A 22087-nucleotide genomic window follows, 5' to 3' on the forward strand; every position below is an offset into this window, starting at 1 on the left:
TCGCTACCAAGACAGTAGAAGAGAGGCTCTGGATTTGGCAAGATGGTAGACCAGATACCTGAGAACCTTCCTGCTAAAAACACATAGGTAAAATAAAACGGACATACTTTTAAAGGTCCAGCTGGGCTTACTGAAGAGTAAAAGTGATTGCAGAAGCTAGAAATGAAGAGGAAAGGAATACTAGCAGGTAATCACAAGAACTCCTGCAGCCCAAAGGGTGGGGATGAAGGCAGGATTCGCAGTTTCATTAATCTAGGGCAGGAGTTTGCCTGCTTTTTTTTTTTTTTTTTGATAAAAGGTCAGATAGTGAATGTTTTAGCTTTGAGGGCCATCTAGTCTTTGTAGCAACTAGTCAATTCTGCCATTGTGAGGTGAAAGCAGCCCAGCTGATATATAAACAAATGGGTGTGCTTATGTTCCAATAAGGCTTTATTTACCAAGATTAACAGTGAGCTGGATTTGATCCTGGGGCTATAGTTTGCTGACCTCTCATGTGGGGCTTGGGTCTTAATGCCCAGCTTGGGTCTTAATGCCCAGGAGGGGATAGGAAGTATGGCCTAGTGCCTACGCCAGGCAAAGAGCAGAAACACACAAAACCAGGCCCTTGGTGAAAGGGTAGATTAGAAAAGTCAGCCCACTACACTGTGAAATAAAAATAAGGCTGGTTTGTCTCAAGACTGAGCTCTGGAGGAGCAAAAATAGGTCTTCTCTAAACACTTTCAACCATAGCTGATCCTGGCGCTGTTTGAACTTCAAATTAACACTTATTATAATACTCATAATTGCTCTTGAGCCTGGTATATCCCTGGAGTGCCTGGCAGAAACAAAGCAAAAACATTTTAATGGCAGACCCCTTGAAGTTTGCTATGCAGAATTCTTACTGATAATGCACCACTAAAGTTGAACTCACAATCCAAAAAATATAAACTATGTAAGGAAACAGTTCAGCATCAGTGAAAACAAATATGACAAATCTCAATCCTCAAGACTTCATTAAATCAGAAATGATAGAATATAGTTATAAAATATGTACATTTAACATAAAGATATCAAATATTTAAAAATGAGAAGATAAGATATTCTAAAAAAAGCCAGACTTGAAAGAGAATTGAATACAACTTCCAGAAATTCAGCCCTAAATCGGAAAAATAAAAACAAACTCACTCAGATGTGATATAGGGAAACTACAAAATACGAAAGACAGAAAGATAATAAAAGGGCAAATTACCTAAAAAGGTAGCTCATCAGATCACTCTGCAAACTCTTGGGTACACATGCATGACTCGAGAGGATGGGGCTGGGGTGGAGCATGTCCCTACCAGCTCCAGGTTATTTGTTTCCAACAGGTTTCCAAGCCCTTATAGAAGGCAGTCAGGTGGTGTCTTCTGGGGAAAATTATGCCTAATACAATGCTAGGGCTGGAGTGAGCACCGGCCTCCTTAGCATAAATCCTTCTCGGGCTCAGGACAGAGGCCGAGCTCTGGAAGGGAGATGACTACTTACCCATTGCCAAGTACCCAGTGGCACATTAGAGAATAGCCCTGTTCTGGCTACCTAACGTAAAGCTGAAGACTGTCTTGGTCCAGGGCAGATGATCAGAGTGACCAGGTGATAGGTGGTCAGAGTGAAGGAACAGGCAGCAGGGATCATTTAGCAACATGCCATAACTCAGAGTTAAAACTGGGCTCCTGCGAGGAGGCAGGAAGCATAATCCAAACAATGCCACCTGAAGGAGCCCAAGTCTCCACACCCAATTCCTGTGGTCTAGACTTCTGCAGTGCTGTGCCTGCCACGCTGGAATTCCACCAGTGGGACCCAGCCAGCAGCAGGTAAAGAAGCTCAACTTTGCCGATGTGCCCTCTCAAAGGATTAGAAACCTATACACTCAAACTAGTACCACCACCCTTTTACACTACAATGCTTTATAATTTTAAAGGAAAAAAAAAAAACAACTTTCAATAACCCACCTCACTTGACTATCATCATAAGCCTGTGTCATAGCTTTCTGATTACTTTCAATTTACAAATGATCAGAAATTTTTTTTTCCAGTGAAAATATATCAGAGTTGTGGTTTGAAACCAGCTTGTAAGATTCCAGATTTTGTAACCTTTCCACTACCTATGTGTTAGGGAACCCCTATCATAGAATAAGAGCTTACAGGGTGATTATTAATTGTTTCCAAATACCAGTGTTATAAAGATATTACAGTATATGTTAATATCCATTGAACATCCATTTGCTTTTTTTTAGCAGACATCTGGTAGCCACTGTCCTCTTAGAATTTTGTTTTTTTCCTTCTCTTACTCTGTATTTCAAATTTATTGCCAACTGTTCTCAGATTTTTCTTCTTAAAATCTCACAAATCCATTTTACCTCCTTATTCTCACCACAATTGCCTCAGAATCTCTGTAGAAGTAGCACAGAAGAAAAGCACTTCTCCCCAAAAAAAAGTTCGGAGGCTTTTCTCCTCTCTTGTTGCTCCAATCCTCAATTTATTCTCCACTAAATTGACAGTGAACTTTCCAAAGTCCAAGGTTCCACATGAGCTTTCCATGTCAGTGCCACTGCATCTATTTTACTGGCAGCTTGTTACTTTCCAGAAGAAATCCAAACTCCTTAGCACAGCATAAATGCCTGCTATGGTCTGAATGCTTGCGTACCCCCCTCTTCAGCACGCTCAAAATCTGTATGTTGAAACCAAATCACAATGTATTAAGAGTTAGGCCCTTTAGAAGGTGACTAGGTCATGAGGCTAGAGCCCTCATGAACGGGATTAGTCCCCTTATGAAAGAGGCTTGAGGGGGCCTGGTTGAACCTTCAGCCATGTGAGCACCCACAGAAGGTACCATCTAGAGGAAGTAGGCCCTCACCAGACACTGAATCTGCTGGTGCCTTGATCTTGGATTTCTCAGTCTCCGGAACTGCGAGCAAAGCATTTCTATTGGGCATAAATTACCCAGTCTAAGGCATTTTGTTATAGTGGCCTGGATGGACCAAGACAATGCCCTTCAAGATCTTACGGCTGCCTCTGTCATCCTTGTCTGGACACTTGAGTTCTTCAAGACTTGAGACTTCATCCTTAATTACTCCATCCCCAGTTTTAGCATGTAGCTTGTAGTAGATGCTCGGTAATTATTTGCTTAATTAATTAATCAAGTTATAGAAAAATGTGATGAGAACTTTTTTAGAAAAGAGCTAGATCCCAAAACAAAACATTTAGAGTCATTATTGGTTTATTCTTGGGTGAAAGCATTTTTCCAATAGATATATTTACAATCTTTTTTTTTTTTTTAAAGAGTGTTTTGCTCTGTCGCCTAGGCCGGAGTGCAGTGGTGCCATCATAGCTCATTGCAGCCTTGAACTCCTAGGTTCAAGAAATCCTCCCACTTCAGCCTCCTCAACAGCTGGGACTTCAGGTGTACAGCACTATGTCCAGCTAATTTTTTCTATTTTTTGTAGAGATGGGGTCTTGCTACGTTGCCCAGGCTGGCCTTGAACTCCTGGCCTCAACTGATCCTCCTGCCTCGGCCTCCCAGGCACTGGGAGTACAGGTGAGAGCCATCATACTCAGCATTTTTTTTTTCTTAAGAGATGGAGTCTTGCTATGTTACCCAGGCTGGACTCAAAGTCCTGGACTCAAGTGATCCTCCCAAATAGCTGAGACTCAGGTGCACACCACCAGGTCCAGCTCTACAACAGGTATGCTTATATAGAAGAGTGAAGAATACATAAACCTTGATGAGGCTGCTAAAGTTTTCATTTCCCCTAGGAATCTAAGGCATCAGAACACTATTTTTTAAAAGATTATGTATTAGATATAGAAGCTGACTCCTGTTAAGCAAAATGGTGATAGTAAAAATGAAAAGGACTTGTAAACAGACCAGTGTTATTTAAGTAAAACCATCTCTGTGGGTAATTGCTGCTTTGTTTTTCTATCTCCCCTTTCTATTCTTATGAGAGAAAGATAGAAATTGAAATGGCAGTTTTGAAAGAAAGCTGAAAAGAAAGAAGAAACTGGTTCAGCCTAGAAGGACATAGAATCATCTATGAAATGGCCAGGAATAGTAGAAGAGAGCCTGGACCACAAACCAAGAAAGGCAAGGTCTGTTAATGACAAGTAAGAAAAAAACAGTGTGGGGGGCGGAGGAAAGGGAGGGTTTTAAAAAATAAAAGTTAACATTACATTGCTTATATATTTTGCATTCTATTTCTATGGTAATAGGTTAGCAAATCAGGTTGTTGCTAAGGGAAACAAGAATTTCATTCTGAGGCAATCATGAGAATTTTTCTAGAATCATCTCTTTATTGCTGTCTGCCCAGAACAATCTAAACGGGTAGCAGGAAGAGAATCAGTGTAGGAAGACAACATTGACAAGGCCAAACAACGAAGTGGTGACTCACTGAGTCCTCGCACTCTCGAAGGAAACAACCACTTTAGAAAAAGCCATGCACTTTCGGCGGGGGCTTAACCACGTTAGGTGAGTAATCACCTCGAAGACCCAAATGGCAGCTTTGTTAATGTTCAGTCGGTATGACCTTCTTAAAATGTAAATGCCAAAACATTAATAACTACTACTAACATTAATAGAATGCCAAAAACACTGCAGGTACAAATATATAGTGTGATGGATCTCTCCTCCCTTAGATCTTTACTCACATCTCACCTTTTTTTTTTGAGATGGAGTCTCGCTTTGTCGCCCAGGCTGGAGTGCAGTGGCGCAATCTCGGCTTACTGCAAGCTCCGCCTCCCAGGTTCATGCCATTCTCCTGCCTCAGCCTCCCGAGTAGCTGGGACTGCAGGCGCCCGCCACCACGCCCGACTAATTTTTTGTATTTTTAGTAGAGACGGGGTTTCACCTTGTTAGCCAGGATGGTCTCAATCTCCTGACCTCGTGATCCACCCGCCTTGGCCTCCCAAAGTACTGGGATTACAGGCGTGAGCCATGGCGCCCGGCCACATCTCACCTTCTTTTATTTATTTATTTATTTATTTATTTATTTATTTATTTATTTAGAGTCTCACTCTGTCGCCCAGGCTGGAGTGCCTAGGTTCAAGTGATTCTCCCGCTTTAGCCTCCCGAGTAGCTGGGATTACAGGCGCTTGCCATCATGCCTGGCTAATTTTTGTATTTTCAGTAGAGATGGGGTTTCGCCATGTTAGCTGGGTTGGTCTTGAACTCCTGACCTCAAACGATCCACCTGCCTCGGGCTCCCAAAGTGCCGGGATTACAGGCATGAGCCACCACACCCGACCTAAATCTTACCTTCTTAATGGGCTTCCCAGGCCTTCCTGTCTAAAATTGCATGTCCCTGCTACACTGTAACTTCCTAAACCCTTCCCTGGTTTATTATTCTCCTTAACCCTGGTCACCATCTAACATAGTATAGACGGTATTTTACTTATTTGTGTTTATTGTCCGTCTCTCATTAGAAAGTAAGCTGAGTCTACAGCCATACCACCCTGAATGCGTTCAATCTCTTCTGATCTCGGAAGCTAAGCAGAGTTGGGACCGATTAGGACTTAGATGAGAGCATGCAAGCTCTCAGTGAGAGCAGGAATTTCTCTCCATTTTGTTCTCTGCCATCTCTCCAGCACATGGAATGATGCTTACCATTCAATAGCTGTCCAAAAAATATGTGAGTGCATTAGTGAGATCCATTTGGACCCACTGATGTGGATGAAGATGATTTTAGCCTGAAAACATCAGAAAAACAGCAGCAGCAGAAAAAAACCTGATCTAAACTTCTTTTGTGGACATAAGCAATGCCTCCTAAAATACATCTGCCATTTATTTCCTCTCCAGGAGGTTAATGACCAAAGAGGAGATGGACCACTTGCACCTAGAGGAGATGTTGCATAAACAAAACCTTATCAAAACTTTCTGTTCCTCACACTTGTTTCTCATTAGTCTCCCACCATACACTTTCTTAAAGTTTTAACCCTCTTTCTTACTAAGATGATATATAAACACTCAACTCTAGCTGTTTAGGGAGCCAATTCTTTGTGTAAGTCTCTTTCATTGACCTAGCATTGACTACATGAATAAATTTTGGCTAGGCACGGTGGCTCACGTCTGTAATCTCTGCATTTTGGGAGGCCAAGGCAGGCAGCTTAGGCAACATAGTGAAACCCTGTCTCTATAAAAAGTATAAAAATTAGTCAGGCGTGGTGGTGCACACCTTAGTCCCAGCTACTCAGAAGGCTGAGGTGGGAGGATCGCTTGAGCCCAAGAGATAGAGGCTGCAATGAGCCGAGATCACACCACTGCACTCCAGCCTGGGGGACAGAGGGAGATTCTGTTTCAAAAACAAAACAAAACAAAAGAATAAAGTTTGTCTGTTCTCCTGTTAACTTGTCTTTTGTCAGTTAATTTGCAGGCCCCTGACCATTGAACATAAGCTGGTAGAAGAAAAAGGCTTTTCCCCGTTCCCAACAGAAAGAATGAATGAATAACAAATTGATAATCATATCATGCAACACTATAAGTGATGTATTTTCTCAGGCAGGGAAGTAACTGTGGGTATTTAGCTTCATATCTGTACAAAAATAGAAATAGGATGTTAAAAAAGAGTTTGCTACATGATGATTCCAAACTGACTGAAGTAAATTCCAAACCATAATTACTAAAGTATATGAGGCCAATCATCAGAAAAGAAACCAGTAAGGTCTTCCATCATCCTGCAGATATTTGAGTCAAATGAAAATAATGTCACTTTTTTGTCTTTTTTTTTTAGACAGGGTCTGGCTCTGTCACCAAGGCTGGAGTGCAGTGGTGCAATCCTAGCTCACTGCAGCCTTGACCTCTTGGGCTCAAGCTGAGAGATCCATATGGATTGGAGGCCTTCTCCCATCCATATCTCTCTCCTCCTAGTTTGAGATATTCGGTTGGTGCAAAAGTAATTGTGGTTTTTGCCATTATTGCTACAACCTAAAATTAAAACAATTCTGATTTTGTCACTGCCTAGCTTCAAACCCTTCAGATTGAATCTCTTCTACTTGGACACCTGGCACCATGTGAGCTCATGTGACTAAAAAGGACATAAAGCCACCATCCTGCCATGGGACATTAACAGTCCAGTCCAGTGCAGGCTACCAGATTACAATGCACTGAGAAGGCCAAAATGCTATGAGAACAGAGAAAAGCAAGAAGGGGAGTTGAGAAATGATTCAAAGAGAAAAGGACACAGGACCTCGATCTGAAAAATTAAGGCTTTGGTCACTAAGTAGGACTGAGCAGAAAAGCTTGTGAGGCTGGGCATCTGCATGTCAAGCCCAGAGGCCGGAGAAGCAGGGCCACCTGGAAAGTGGAAAGGAGGTTGGCACTGCTGGACCACAGAGTGGAAAGGAAAAGGGAAGCTACAGCCAGAGGGGGTGAGAACACTGTATGCTGCAAATACTTCCTTCTATAAAAAGGAGCATCAGCTGGGCACGGTGGCTCACGTCTGTAATCCTAGCACTTTGGGAGGCCAAGGCAGGTGGATCACTTGAAGTCAGGAGTTCAAAGCCAGCCTGGCCAACATGGTGAAACTCCATACTAAAAATACAAAAATTAGCTGGGCATGGTGGTGCATGCCTGTAGTCCCAGCTACCTAGGAGGCTGAGGCAGGAGAATTGCTTGAACCCAGGAGGCAGAGGTTGCAGTGAGCCGAGATTGTGCCACTGCTCTCCCACCTGGGCAACAGAGTGAGACTCTGTATCAAAAAACAAAAAGGAGCATCAAAGGTTTTCAATTTGGGGAGTCACAGGATTAAATCTGTGTGAGAGCTTTCTCTGATGATAACAGAGACAAAGCGTGAAACATGTTAGGCTATGATAGAGGATGAAGAACTGAGATCAGGGAAGTGACCGAGAAGATGAAATGAAGGGGCTGCAGGAAAGAACTGGCATGAGGGATTAAGAGGAGTTTGGGAGGGGTTTCTCAGGAATCTGGCTTGGGGTGCTGGATGCCTTTACTCTTAATGAAGACATGGAAAGCAGGAAGAAGAACAGTGCAGACCAAGGCTGGTTAACTCTGATCAACTGTTTGATGATTTCAATATAAATGTATTATAATAATAACATATTAAATTACTTAAGATATGAGTTCATTACCCTTCCATGTCAAAATACATCCTTGAGTCAAAAAACATAGCCTTGAATCAAAAGAAATTGATTTTCTTTCTGTTAAAAGACAGAAAAGTCCCTCTCTGAGAACTGGTATTACATTATATTTGAAATAACCTTGTACAATTTATACCAATCTTGAATATTATTTAAAAAATTAGAGGTAGGAAAGGACATTAAAGAGCTTGTTGCTCTTGGCTGGGCGCAGTGGCTCACGCCTGTAATCCCAGCACTTTGGGAGGCAGAGGCGGGTAGATCACCTGAGGTCAGAAGTTCAAGACCAGCCTGGCCAACATGGTGAAACCCTGTCTCTACTAAAAATACAAAAATTAGCTGGGCGTGATGGTGGGCGTCTGTAATCCCAGCTACTCAGGAGGATGCGGTGGGAGCACTGCTTGAACCCGGGGGTGGAGGTTGCAGTGAGCCAAGATCATGCCACTGCACTCCAGCCTGGGTGACAGAGCGAGACTCTGTCTGAAAAAAAAAATATATATATATATATATTCTTTTCAACTCTAACTTAAGGAATGAAGTCATCTTAGCCCAGCAGGAGTATGAACTTTGTCTGGGGTTATGAAACTGACTGTTGGCAAAGTCAGAACCAGGGCCCAAGGCTCCTGACCCCAGCCTGGAGTTCTTAGTAGATCCAGCTTGAATCAGAAGGAAGAAGGGGCTGGTGACCTGAAAGAAGCCGAATCCAACCCACAGTTGTACTGCTTCAAATAAACCTTATTGTTCCAATCAGAAAGAAAAGGAGTTCTTGCCTTGGGCTTCTAAGAATTCTTTCAAATTCTAGGAATTAGTTTCACATTTGTAGTTTATAGAACCACATTAACAGTTACTGTTTGCTGACTGCTGACAACACCCTAAATGAAGTTAAAAACATTAAGTAGCATTTCTTGGCCTTTCCAACATTTTTATTTTGTTCTGGGCCAAGGTAGCCAAAGGCTTCAGGAATAATTGACTCGTGTATTGAAACAATGTTAATTCTACCTTCAATTGAGGTAAACATCAGAAAATAATTATTCTGCATACAAATCTTAATCACTGTGTTAAGATGATCTCTAAAGTAATTCTTCTTGTTTCCACTGTAAAGAATGGGAAGTGGAGGAATTATTTTTAGCTTGTTATTCATGGGCTGAAGTTTGAGTTCAATTTGTGGTAATGAAATTAAAGAATTCATTTTAATCAAATATGCAGGATGCTGATAACTTTAATAAAGAATGTTGAAAACATCTAAGAAATGTAACCAAATATATAATGGAGAGTTATAAGTTATGCAAAAATGTAAGTTAAGGCTTAATAATTCATATTGGAAAGATGCCCTGGCTACGAAAGGACATTCAGGGAGAAGGACAACCACGATGGATTTCACCATCCTCCAGTCCAGAGCATCCCTGTAAACATACATTCATTCACGTTTTGCTAACAGAACACCCACGAAAAACATCAGCAATATCACTAGCTGGCACAATGGCAAACTAAGCCAAGACTCTTGAAGCCAGTCTGCTTGAATTCTTCCTACAGACTCTAAAGCCCATTGGGAATACTGTAGAAGCCATTCTGTGTCAGAAATTTTACATTATTCTAATGAAATGCAAAGGATAGAAATGTAAGAATGTTTTCTTTTTTTTTTTTTGAGACCAAGTCTCACTCTGTAGCCCAGGCTGGAGTGCAGTGGTGCAATCTTGGCTCATTGCAACCTCCAACTCCCAGGTTCAAGCAATTCTCTTGCCTCAGCCTCCTCAGTAGCTGGGACTACAGGTGCACGCCACCATGCTCAGCTAAGTAGAGACAGGGTTTCACCATGTTGGCCAGGCTGGTCTCGAACTCCTGGCCTCAAGTGATCCACCCACCTCAGCATCCCAAAGTGCTGAGATGATAGGCATGAGCCACCACGCCTGACTTCAGAATATTTTCTTTTCTTCTTTTTTTTTTTTTTTTTTTTTTTGAGATGGAGTTTTGCTCTTGTCACCCAGGCTGGAGTGCAGTGGCACAATCTTGGCTCACTGCAACCTCTGCCTCCCAGGTTCAAGCAATTCTCCTGCCTCAGCCTCCTGAGTAGCTGGGATTACAGGCACCCGCCACCACAGCCTGGCTAGGCTATGCATATTTTTGGTAAGATGTAGTTAGTTCCTGAAAGGAGGGTATGAAACGAAGGATAGCTATCTCTGGTTTAAAAAAAAAAAAAAAAAGCCAGAAATTTGTAACATTGCAGAATACTTTATGAATTTTCCAGTCATCCCCTTCATAATTCTATATTATTGATAGAATTGTTTCATTTTCAATTTCTTTAAGTTTTACCTTGGCAAATTGCTATGTATGAAGTGATGCAAAATTTAACACAGAAACAAAGATAACAAGGTATAATCAAACAAGCCCTGAAGTAGGAGTCAAGAAAGCTAATTCCTAACAATCACTTGAATAAGAAATAAAAAATTGTAAAATATAAAACATACATAAATAAGAAGTAGTATCTATTACTTCTATAGACAGCAAGCTAATGCACAGGAAATTTTTTTTTTCCAAATTAGGTCTGTCATCTTTTTACAACTTTAATGAAAGAGGCTCAGGCTTAACTACAAATATCAAAGCTATACAATTGCTAGATAATCATAGAACTTAACTACAGGCAGAGTTAGCAACTAGCTATTATAGGCCAGGCATGGTGCTTATCCCTATAATCCCAGCACTTTGGGAGGCGGAAGAGGGAGAACTGCTTGAGCCCAGGAGTTCAAAACCAACCTGGGCAACAAAGTGAGATCCCGTCTCCACCAAAGAAAAAAAAAAAAAAAAAAAGTTAGCCAGGTATGGTGGCATGCTCTGGTTGAAGTGGGAGGATTGCTTGAGCCCAGGAGGTCAAGAGGCTACAGTGAGCCGTGATTGTGCCACTGCACTCCAACTCCAGCCCGGGTAACAGAGCAAGAGCTGGTCTCAAAAAACAAACAATTGATTATATGACATCTTTTTCTCAACTATTATCTTACTAATTCAGTGTTTTTATAAAAATTTTAGTTTATGAGATGACATCAAAGTGATCTAATAAATAAGTATGCCAATTAGATTGGTGAGCTATAGTTTCTTCAATTTCACTTTAACATTAAAAATGTAATTTTCAGTATGGCTTGGTGCTGTGGACTGAATATTTATGTCCTCCCCAAATTCCTATGTTGAAATCATACCCCAAGGTGCTGGTTATTAGGAGGTGAGGACTTTGGGAGGTGATTAGGTCTTGAAGGCAGAGCAGAGTAACATTAGTGGCCTTATAAGAGAGACCACAGAGAGCTAGCCAGCTTCTTCTACCATGTAAAGACACAGCAAGAGGGCACCTTCTATGAGGAACAGGCCCTCACCAGACACTGAATCTACCAGCACCTTGATCTTAGACTTCCCAGCCTCCAGAACTATAAGAAAATAAATGTCTACTGTTTATAAGCCACATTGTTTACAGTATTTTGTTATAGCAGCCCAATGGACTAAGATACTTGGATTCAGAGTTCTCTCCCAAGTCAAACACTGGGAAGGGCTTGGAGAAAATGGTGGCCATGTGTCAAGCCTGGAGCAGTGTCATCCTTCAGACATCGAAGATGCTGGAGTCAGCATTGTTGACACACTCCAGCATTGGTCCTTGCAGTGGAGGAAGGCTCTTCTTCACACAGCAGACATGGCAGAGAAAATGGATACAAACTAAAAGTAGGTATCCAGCAGTCAGGTGCGGTGGCTCATGCCTGTAATTCTAGTGCTTTAGGAGGCTAAGGTGGGAGGATTGCTCGTGCCCACGAATTCAAGACCAGTCTGGGCAACATAACAAGACCAAGTCTCTACGAAAATAAAAATAAAAACCATACAAAAGTAGGTATCCATAGTGCTCTGTGTCCATTAGATGTTAGTGAAAGGATGCCAGTTGAGAGGAACAACATTTGAAGTCATTGTCATTCCCTCCTCTCTTAATTCCATTAATCTTCCATGGTTTCAGGTTCTCTGGGTAGCATATTAATGCCTGCCACAAGGGTGCTATCAACCAGAATCTTCACTGAATCTTCTTTGTCTGAATTGCACATATCTCAGAGGAGAATAGAAAATGCGTAAGGACACCCGTGGCCCATGCATTGACACTGTCATAGATAAAGCATAGTTACTCGCTATCAGCTAAGTAAAATGCTAACGCTTGGTGCTGTGGAATAAGAATTCTCCGATGTTTACTTTTTAGCCCTTTTTTAGCAAAGGAATTCCAGAAGTTGCTTTTAACATTAAAGGAAAGCTTACAGACAGTCTCCTACCCCTCATACACCCTGCCTCCTGCCTCAGTAAAGCTTCAAATAGTTTGTTTTAAAATGAACTCTAAATGTAAATGGACACCTAAGTCATTACCTCCAGCGAGTCACTTTCACAGTCTCCTTCCTCTGTGCTTCTCCCCTTCTCTTCGGTAATGGTGTTCACCATCTCAAAAAACCTACAATACAAGTTAGCACATGAGCATTCATAACACAAACAATAGCAAATATAAGCAAGTACATCTCAAAGTGACTTCAGAACCAAAACTGAGAGCTAAGAGTCTCTAGAACCAGGCAATATCACACTATCAAGATCATGTGAAAAATATAATTTTTCAAAAAGAAAATACAGGTTGGTAGGATTTTCTAGAAATTTCTAACCTAATGCCTCACTTCAAATACATTTTTCTTCAGGAACTCTTCTTGTAAAGTTTTTTTTTTTTTTTTTTTTTTTTTTCTGGAGACCATTTCAGAGACAAGCAAAGTGATTACAGTGAGAAACAGATTGGCATCCTGCTCGCTGTGGCTAGGCCATTCGGAGAGGAGGCTGATGGTTCACAGACATAAAGCCAGGAAGCACTGTGAACAAGGGCTGATGATCCCACAGGCAGGTCATGCTATGCGATGCCAGCCTAAGGGAAGAGCAGGTTATGGTGTGACAAGAAAAGTTTCCCTAACACAACTCAGAACCTTTCTTACCCACCCATCCATCCATTCATTTAACAAATACTCACTGAGTGTCTACTAGGATAAAGAACTGTTCTGGCCATTGAGAGCATGATGATGAACAAAGTCTATCTTGGAATTTGGACCCCATTGATGGAGTTCATATGTGGTATCAACTTCCTCACTCTTCCTGTCTCTATACACATTTCTTGGAGGTCCATGACAAGAAAAAAATTTCCAAGCCTGATTGGAATAACAGTATGTGCTATTAAACAGCACAATGAGTGAGAGAGAAAAGCTAGTTCAACCAAGAGGAAGAATAAAGTGAAAGATCAAAAAAAATCTGGTGTTACAGACATGATTTAAGATCTGGGTTAAGGATTTGCATCAGCCACTCATGCAAAAATTTTCAATATGAACATCTCTAGGCAGAATATAACACTCGACAGTGGGATGGGAGCACTAGTGTAATTTTTAGAAGCTTGCATTCTGAAGTCTCCTGTGCCTGGTTCAAACCCCAGATTTTTATGCTTATTGACTACATGATTTTAGGCTATACTCTCCAAGACTACTTTTTTTATTCTTTTCAATAAAGATATTAATACTACCCATCTAATACAGTTTCTTTGAAGACTGAAACAAATATTAGTTCTGGGGCACACACTTCATAAATCTTAGCTATAATTATCATAGAAACAAGTCAACAGACTTGAGAATTTAAGTGTAAGTAGAGAATTAGTCCATACGAGAGCTAGGAATTTTCTTATTTCCAAGTGTTTTTTTTCCCCCTACCATATGTTTTATGATAATAAAGATAAAGCTTAAGCCAAGAATTGTGGATTCAACAAACACTTTTCTTTTTCACACCAAGATAAAAATGAATGACTGTATATTGTAGCTAGCATATCATTTACAATGAAGTCAAATAGTAATTATTTAAATAAGAACAATCCCCAGCAAAATTCTGAGTCCAAACTAACTTTCACCTACACTTTGGCTTTTAAATTATCACTCACTTCTCTAGTTTCCCACAGTCAATCATAGTGTTCTAAAGAAGTAAGAAGAATTCAATTATTAGCCCAAGAGAAACATACAATGGAGAAAAACACGTACAATGCAGTCCATGGATTTTTGGATGATCTCTTTTATTGGTACAGATCAGATCAGTGGCTTTTAACACAGGCTTCACCCCACCAGAACGTCCAATATAATTAGTCTGAGGTGGGGGCCATGTATGTTTTTTTAAATCCTACCAGGTGAATCTAACTAATGTGAGCCAAGGTAAAGAGGTACTATTGTAGATAATAGTGAGATGTTTTTTTTTTTTTTTTTTTTTTTGAGACGGAGTCTCGCTCAGTCGCCTAGGCTGGAGTGCAGTGGCGCGATCTTGGCTCACTGCAAGCTCCGCCTCCTGGGTTCACGCCATTCTCTTGCCTCAGCCTCCCCCGTAGCTGGGACTACAGGCGCCCGCCACCACGCCCGGCTAATTTTTTGTACTTTTTAGTAGAGACGGGGTTTCACTGTGTTAGCCAGGATGGTCTCGATCTCCTGACCTTGTGATCCGCCCGCCTCGGCCTCCCAAAGTGCTGGGATTACAGGCGTGAGCCACCGCGCCCGGCCAACAGTGAGATGATTTAAAAGAATTTGAGAATGAAAATTCTGGTAATCACATACAGTAAGTGAGCACTTAAAATATGAATTATAATATTTAACAATTAACCAATAAGTCTTAGTTAATGTTTTATCTGTGGGAAAATAAGTTATGACTAAGATAAAGTTTGACTTATTAAAGAAACCCCCCAAAATCTGTGAAATTTGTGACATAATTATAAAATATTAGCCCAAATAAAATATTTATATAACCACATAGCCATGAATTCTTCACAGGAGGTACATGTTCACTCATTAGTTGAAAATAATGATCAGGTAAGAAGAATCTTTTTCACACACAATGACTAATACGTACTTTTTACAATGAAGCTCTGTACAGAAATAGATTTGGAAATCATCAGAATTGTGGAGCACATAAAGAAAGCAGCATCTTTCTTCAAATTTAGAAATACTGAAACCAACAAACAAAAAGGCATTATTCAGAGAACTATCAATTCTTCCACAGTCCGATGATGAAAAAGAAATAAGTTTTAAATTCAATCCCATTTATATCAATGTTGTTTATAACAAGAAGTTATAAATAGCACTTTAAAAAGTGATACTTCCTGCACCACACTACTAAAATTATTTACTCTTCTGAGAGGTGTCCTCCTCCTCATCTCTGCAGAGCAGGGCTGCTCTAGGGTGTTGCAAGCACACGTAAACTACACATCCTTTCAACAGAGCAGGGAAAGGTGTCCTGCCTACTACACTATTCTGTGTGCTGGGAGGAAAAGCATAAATACCAACTGGCTGGCTGACCTTGGTGATTCTGGTGCTATGCAATCTGTAGAACAATGAAATGTTTCCAAAGCTAGGCAGGCAATTTGTGGAGGCAGTAAAAGCACCTCATTCGTTATAGAGATTTTAGAGGAGTGAAGCAATGCGCAAGTGCGCTCGGTTAGGACTCAGTGAGTGGCTGACTTTATGGCAATATGAAACAGTTTTGAGTCAACCCACTAGGCCATGCTGTTTTATGCCAGGGCTTGGCGACCATTTTCTGTAACAGGCCAGATAGTAAAATACTTTAGGTTTTTCAGGCCAAACTATGTAATTCTGCTGCTGAAGCATGACAGCTGCCTAAGAGGATGCATAAATGAATGAACATGGCTGTGTTCCAATAAAACTTTATTTACAAGACAGGCGAGGGACCAGATGTAGTCCATGGGGCATAGTTTGTCAACCCTTATTTTGTGCCTTTGTGCCTGCTGTTCCTTCCATTTGGAATGCATGTCGTTTTTTACTTTTAAAAGAAACTCTACTCATGATTTAAGGCCCAGCTTAGACCTTACCTTCTCTCCCTGCCCTACTTCTGCCCTAAACAGAAAGACTTCCTCTTATACCCGTGTCCTCTGAGTATACTTCTTTCATTGCTCTTCTCACACTGTATTGTCATGAGTTGTTAAATGTCTGTTCCTCTCCCTGCTGGGCTGTGAATTCTTCAAGAGAGGAGTTGATGTCTTAGTCATTTTTGCATCTTTGGCAGAACAGGACTCAACATTTGACACACAGCTCGTGCTCAGTTAATGCCCACTAACTCGAGCTGTGCAAGTTCTGAGGTGACGCAAGGCAAGCTGCTGACCTAGTTGGATTTTCTTCCATAGTTTGTCATCTCTTCTTTATGGAGGAGGAGGCCAGGAAGAATGAGCTGTCTTTGAAGTCACAGACTACAACTCAAGTTTCTCAGCATATAAGCCAGCAATAGTAAGATAGTAGCAGGCTATGTATAAGTCATAAATCACAACAACTGTTACATAGGGCTACCATACCTAATTAAAGAAAATTTATTCATTGGAAAACAGATATGATAAAGTGAAATTTACATTTACCATACTTTCTTAAGTGGATTGCTTAAAAATGCAGCAATAAATAGTGAATGCCTTGCTAATGACTGGCTTTAAAAATTAAATATTAAGAGTACAGTTTTATTTGAGAAAGTATCGACTGAAAGATATATAATGAGTCAGTCCATCATCTTGCTTGTTTCTGTTCAGATCATTCATGAGGTAACAGGTAACTTTACCAGGAGAACTCCAATTATTAGTGACTCAGACCGCTCTACCAATTTATGCTCTAATAAAACCAATTATTATTATTCCAAAAGCAACAGGATATTGCATAACCAGGCTGCAAAAATCTGTTGTCTCTCATTGCTATGACGTGGGGGTAAACAGTAGTAAGCACATCTAATTTGGTTTGAAATTTGCAAGAGTTGATTTAGCGTGAGCTTCAATAGAACAATTATTTAAAGACTTAACCACTGACTCTTGATTCTTAAAAAAAAAAAAAAAAAAATCTTATTTCTAAATCCCAAGAAATGGCATTTTCTAAGCTACTGGCATTGTGACAGCAGTCAGAACTGAACCAAACTGAAGTTCAACACTGTAATCTCAAGATCAATTCAGGAAAGTGACCTTACAGAAAGTTGTTTTTTTTTTTAATGGACTCCTTATCATCTGAAGTCATTAATATTAGTGGCAGGGGCCGGGTGGGGTGGCTCACACCTGTAATCCCGGCACTTTGGGAGCCCTAAGCGGGTGGATCACTGAGGTCAGGAGCTTCAGACCAGCCCAGCCAACACGGTGAAACCCTGTCTCTACTAAAATTACAAAAATTAGCTGGGCATGGTGGCATGCGCCCATAATCCCAGCTACCTGGGAGGCTGAGGCAGGAGAATCTTTTGGACCTGGGAGGCAGAGGTTGCAGTGAACTGAGATCATGCCACTGCACTCCAGCCTGGGCGACAACAGCAAAACTCTGTCTCACAAAATAACACAACATAACATAACATAACATAACATAACATAACATAACATAACATAAAACATAACATAACATAACATAACATAACATAACATAACATAACATAACTAAACTAAGTGGCAGGACACAATCTAGTAGATGGCATGTGTGCTTTGGATCCACGCAAAGAGAGATGAGTTCCTGGTATACCAAAAGGACAGAAATCATCCTATTACATAAACCAACAGCTCAGCTAAAGAGGACCTCCACATGGCTGAGTGTAATCTACATTTTGATTCTGGTCCATAGTTCACATTGACCCCATAGTTACATTTTAAGTAGGTCAGGAGCACAGAGTCAGTTCAACCAGCAGTGAACATTTTGTTGCAAATCTTTTCCTAAAGGAGATAGTGACACTGAAGAAGGTTGGGCATTTCCACCAATTGAACGATTCTTGACATTCCTTGTATTTTAAAATCATGATTAAAAGTTCTATCCAGCCCATGAATAGTGGAGAAAAATGTCTTATAAGTAAACAAAAAGTACCAAGGAAACTTACCTCACTCCCCTGACGGAAGAGGCACTAAAATTCCACTCATGTATACCTTTCTAGAACAACAACAAGAAAATATACTGAGTCATCCAAATGGAAAATAACATAACAACAATAATTTTGTTTAATTATTTTTAAAGTGATATACACAGCCATTTTTCCTGGTACACTATTTTTCATGAAAGAATTATCTGGATGGAAAGCACTATTTATTCTCAAGTCACAAGGGTAATGATTACTCTACTTAATAATTCCTGTACTTCAATAAAACAGCTTCCAAAAGAGCCTAGGAGAATTAGTCTCATTAAATTCTAAAACTTGATATCTAGTAATAACTGTTGTGTGTTAATTTTTAAGTAAAAAAACTCAATGATCAAGGTAATTCTATGATTACAGTTGAGAAATACTTCTTTTCTGAGAAAGATAAACATTAATTTGAATAACATCTCGGCAAGGTTTTAAAGATAACTATTTCTGAATTATCTTAGGATTTCCAACTAAATAGGCGGTTCTATTTCTTCAGAAACTAGTAGAACAAGAATGTACGTGAACACACATGTGTACAGTACCCATCATAACTACAAGGTATTGCTACCTAATTTATGCAAAATTCCATATGCTAATAAAGTTTGAACATAAAAAATTCAATTGTCATACTCTAAACATGGGTGATTTGCAGAGCCAAGGTAAAGAAAAATGTGGGAATTTATTTCTTGAGTTTATTACTAAAGCTAAGATAAAATTATTATCAAATTGATATGTCCCTAAAATAAATTACAAAATGGATCATAATCCCTTTAAAAATATGTCAACAGTATAAAATAGCATAAATATTTTTACAGAAATAAAGTAGTTTATCCATGTGTCTAAGTTGAGCAAGTATAGTACAGCAATAAACTGACACTGAAATTCAATTCTGTAAAGTTAAAACAACCAGGAAAAGGAGTTCTTACCCACCCACTGCCAGGAGGCTGAGGTCTTGCCTGGGCTAATGAAATGGGTGACAAAGCCTTGTGGCTCTGAGGTGGCCGAGAACGCTCCTTTTGGCTAAAGCAACTCAAAAGCCACAATTTATATCTACAGCCCATAATTCTTTGCTAGGTCCATGCAACTTAAAATAAAAATAGATCCTCTCAAGTCAGATGTGAATTTACTAAAAAGCTAGTTTCAGTGCGTATCAGTCAGGTCACGGGGATGTGACCTGAATGAACGCAGAGCAAATTTTGTTGCATGAAGTCCAGGAGGGAAGATACCATAAAAAGGTATGCGGTGGCTCTCTTAACCAGAGTACAGAGGGAGTGAAATTAAAATAGCAGACTGCAGCCTCAGCTGGTAATTTGGAAAGTTGCTTCTAAATCCTGTTGGCCTCAGCTGAACTTCTAAATATATATATATATGACCCAGGAGCTGCAGCTGTTACCTGTACCCTAGTTGCATACAATGCAGCCTTATCCTCAGAGCCTGCAGCTGAGCTGCTTTCCAAGACCATGTCCAGGAGCAGGAGGTGGGAGGCAAGTGCAGAGCTGAGGCAGTATGCAAACCTGCCCCTGAACACAGCAACTGGCAAATACTAACAAGACAGCACTGGTAAAACCCATCTTCTATCAATCCTTTTCTGGGAACAGCTAAGTAAAAATTTTGGACTGGTTTTGTAGGAAAGGAGTGGAGCATTTCCAGAATGCTTGGTTCCTGAAAGGTTGCCAGTGCTGCCAGGGAACGTTCTATTTCAGTGATGTAAATAAAGCCCAAGCCCTGAGATGGAAGGTGGAAGGAGGCCTCCTTCCCCACCTGCCTGTAGGACACACCACAAGGAGGCGCTGATGAGCTATAAAGCCAACAGGTAGTTTAAAGGCTCCTGGGATCTGTCTGGGAATCAGGGAAAACAGCAAGGCCAAAGGCAGCGCTAGCGATAATTATCCCCAACAGGCCTCAAACCAACACTCAACCTAATTTAATCAGCACAAGCACCATTTTCTAGGAACGGGTTAGTCTCAGATCCCAGGCCCCAGTTAGGGCTAGAATAGGAGCTGCAAGTTAACACTGCATTGACTGAAGGTGGCAGGAGTTATACTGTAGTAGGCACTGTCGGCTCCCTCAGCAACTGTCATTCCCTCCTTCTCCTCTGCTGACAAAAAAATAAATTTTGCCCAGGTTCAGGTGGCAATGTTTATGAATGGTGAAATTGATTAGTCTAAATTGGCCACGGTAAGTCCATTTGCCTTGCTGGGGATGGGTGTAAGCATGGTCATGTGATACAACTTATGGTATAAAGGAGAGGGCTTGGCCCTCCTCCCTGGGATGCCGCCTGTATGAGGTGATTCTTGGAATAGCTAGCTACTTAAGAACATGAGACTAACACCAAGAGTATGCAGAGAAGCCAGAATTCAGAATTCTGATGCTGAAACTACCCTCAGAATCACCCCACCTCAAAATTTATTTTTTTCCATCCAGGCTGGAGTGTAGTGGTGTAATCATAGCTCACTACAGACTGGATCTCCTAGGCTCAAGCAATCCTCCTGCCTCAGCCTCCCCAGCAGCTGGGACTACAGGCACATGTCACCAAACCTAGTTAATTTTTTTAAATTTTTTTGTAGAGACGGGGGTCTTGCTACGTTGCTCAGGCTGGTCTTGAACTCCTGGCCTCAAGCAATCCTCCTGCTCTGGCCTCCCAAATTGCTGGGATTACAGGTGTGAGTCACCATGCTGGGCCTGTAATTTCTTGTAATATGAAATACCATTTCTTTATTTAAGTTGCTTTTAGCAGGGAGTTTGTAGCAGAAAGCATCCTTGGTGGATGAGAGCATCAAATAATCTTAATCTAGAATCAGGGGTAAGCATGTTTCCCTCATCAATTTCCTGGGCCTTCTGTGAGTGGCCACTGGCCAGAGCTGAAGTGAGGGAGGAGAGTCAGCACTTAGTCCTCCACTAGGCCCCTGCCTTGTTTGATAATTCATGAGATAGGCCAAGGGTGCCCAAACTTCAACCCCCAAAAGGGGGGGAAATTCTAAATAACCATTTAAAATGCCCTGCAAATAACTTCTCTCTTCCTCAGTCTAAGTTTTTCTTTCATTGTACACATGCAGACTTTCTTCAAGGACTAACTTACTTTTTAGCAGTAACCATTCATTCAACAAAGAGAGAACTGTTAAAAGATCGGGATTTCAATTAATTTTACCCCTGAATGTAGAGTAGCTCTAAGAGTCCTTGGGAATTGGGATTTGGTATATAATGTGCTTAAAGTTTTGAAAGTTGCAGTATAAAGTATATACTAGCTCACAGAGCTATTTATTCCATATGTTAGAATAAAAATAGTGAGAGGAGTGACTAAAGAAATAAACATGATAAATGAAAAGCTACATTCTCTATTCTAATTTTAGGAAAAATTTTTAAACATTGTATGATAAAAACAACCCATTTTTAGTTTAACATAAGACCTATTAAACTGGTTGCTTCTCTGTTATTTATAGTTGTTTTAAAGTAACATGGTAATAATAAAGTTTTTTTTGTTTTTATTGCTTGTCCTCCTTCCAATTTTACCACTTTTATTTTAAAAAATTGAGAAAACAGTAGTGATAATGAATACATTATGGATAGAATCAGGGTTTGCAAAGAAATTGACATGAATTCAGAATGGAAACTGATAGAAGAAAGCTTCAATTTTTGAACAAGGAATATTTTTAGCACTAAAAGTTATAGGAAATAAGGACAACATAAATATAATTCCTCCTGATCGAAAGATGCTGAAAATGGAAAATGGACAGCACATAACTTAAATTTGTAAACTTATTTAATGTACTTGTTTATATCCTAATATATATCCTAATATTTCTTAGCATAATATAAAAATTATCTCTATAATTGTCACCAAACATAAGAGAATTAAAACGAGGCTCACTTTACTGAGCAAAGAACCTCCAGGAAGGAGAAAACAATAACAAATTGCTGGAAATAGTACTCATTTTCCAAAAATCTCTGGCTTACTTTCTATTCTTCTTCTGTCTTCCAAATTCTTCTGGCTCTCTACTCATTCTCTAGGCCTTGCTAATCGCTAATTCCTTTAGCCTCACTCTGTTTCCAAGTGTCCTTGGATAACCTTG

The 22087-nt window shown here is 40.3% G+C and overlaps 1 protein-coding gene across 6 annotated transcripts in view; it reads right to left on the reverse strand.

Moving 5' to 3' along the window:
• Positions 1 to 22087, reverse strand: part of MAP3K5 (mitogen-activated protein kinase kinase kinase 5) — a 243106-nt gene that overhangs the window by 66468 nt on the left and 154551 nt on the right. For all 6 annotated transcript variants that reach the window (XM_032159847.2, XM_058435587.1, XM_058435586.1 and 3 more), the window contains 3 exons: positions 17997 to 18046; positions 15012 to 15107; positions 12477 to 12558 (listed from right to left, as the gene is read on the reverse strand). In XM_032159847.2, coding sequence (XP_032015738.1) covers positions 12477 to 12558; positions 15012 to 15107; positions 17997 to 18046 — 228 coding nt within the window. The remainder of the gene's footprint in view (positions 1 to 12476; positions 12559 to 15011; positions 15108 to 17996; positions 18047 to 22087) is intronic.

Source organism: Hylobates moloch, unplaced genomic scaffold (genome assembly GCF_009828535.3).
Source record: "Hylobates moloch isolate HMO894 unplaced genomic scaffold, HMol_V3 SCAFFOLD_2, whole genome shotgun sequence".
NCBI lineage: Eukaryota > Metazoa > Chordata > Mammalia > Primates > Hylobatidae > Hylobates > Hylobates moloch.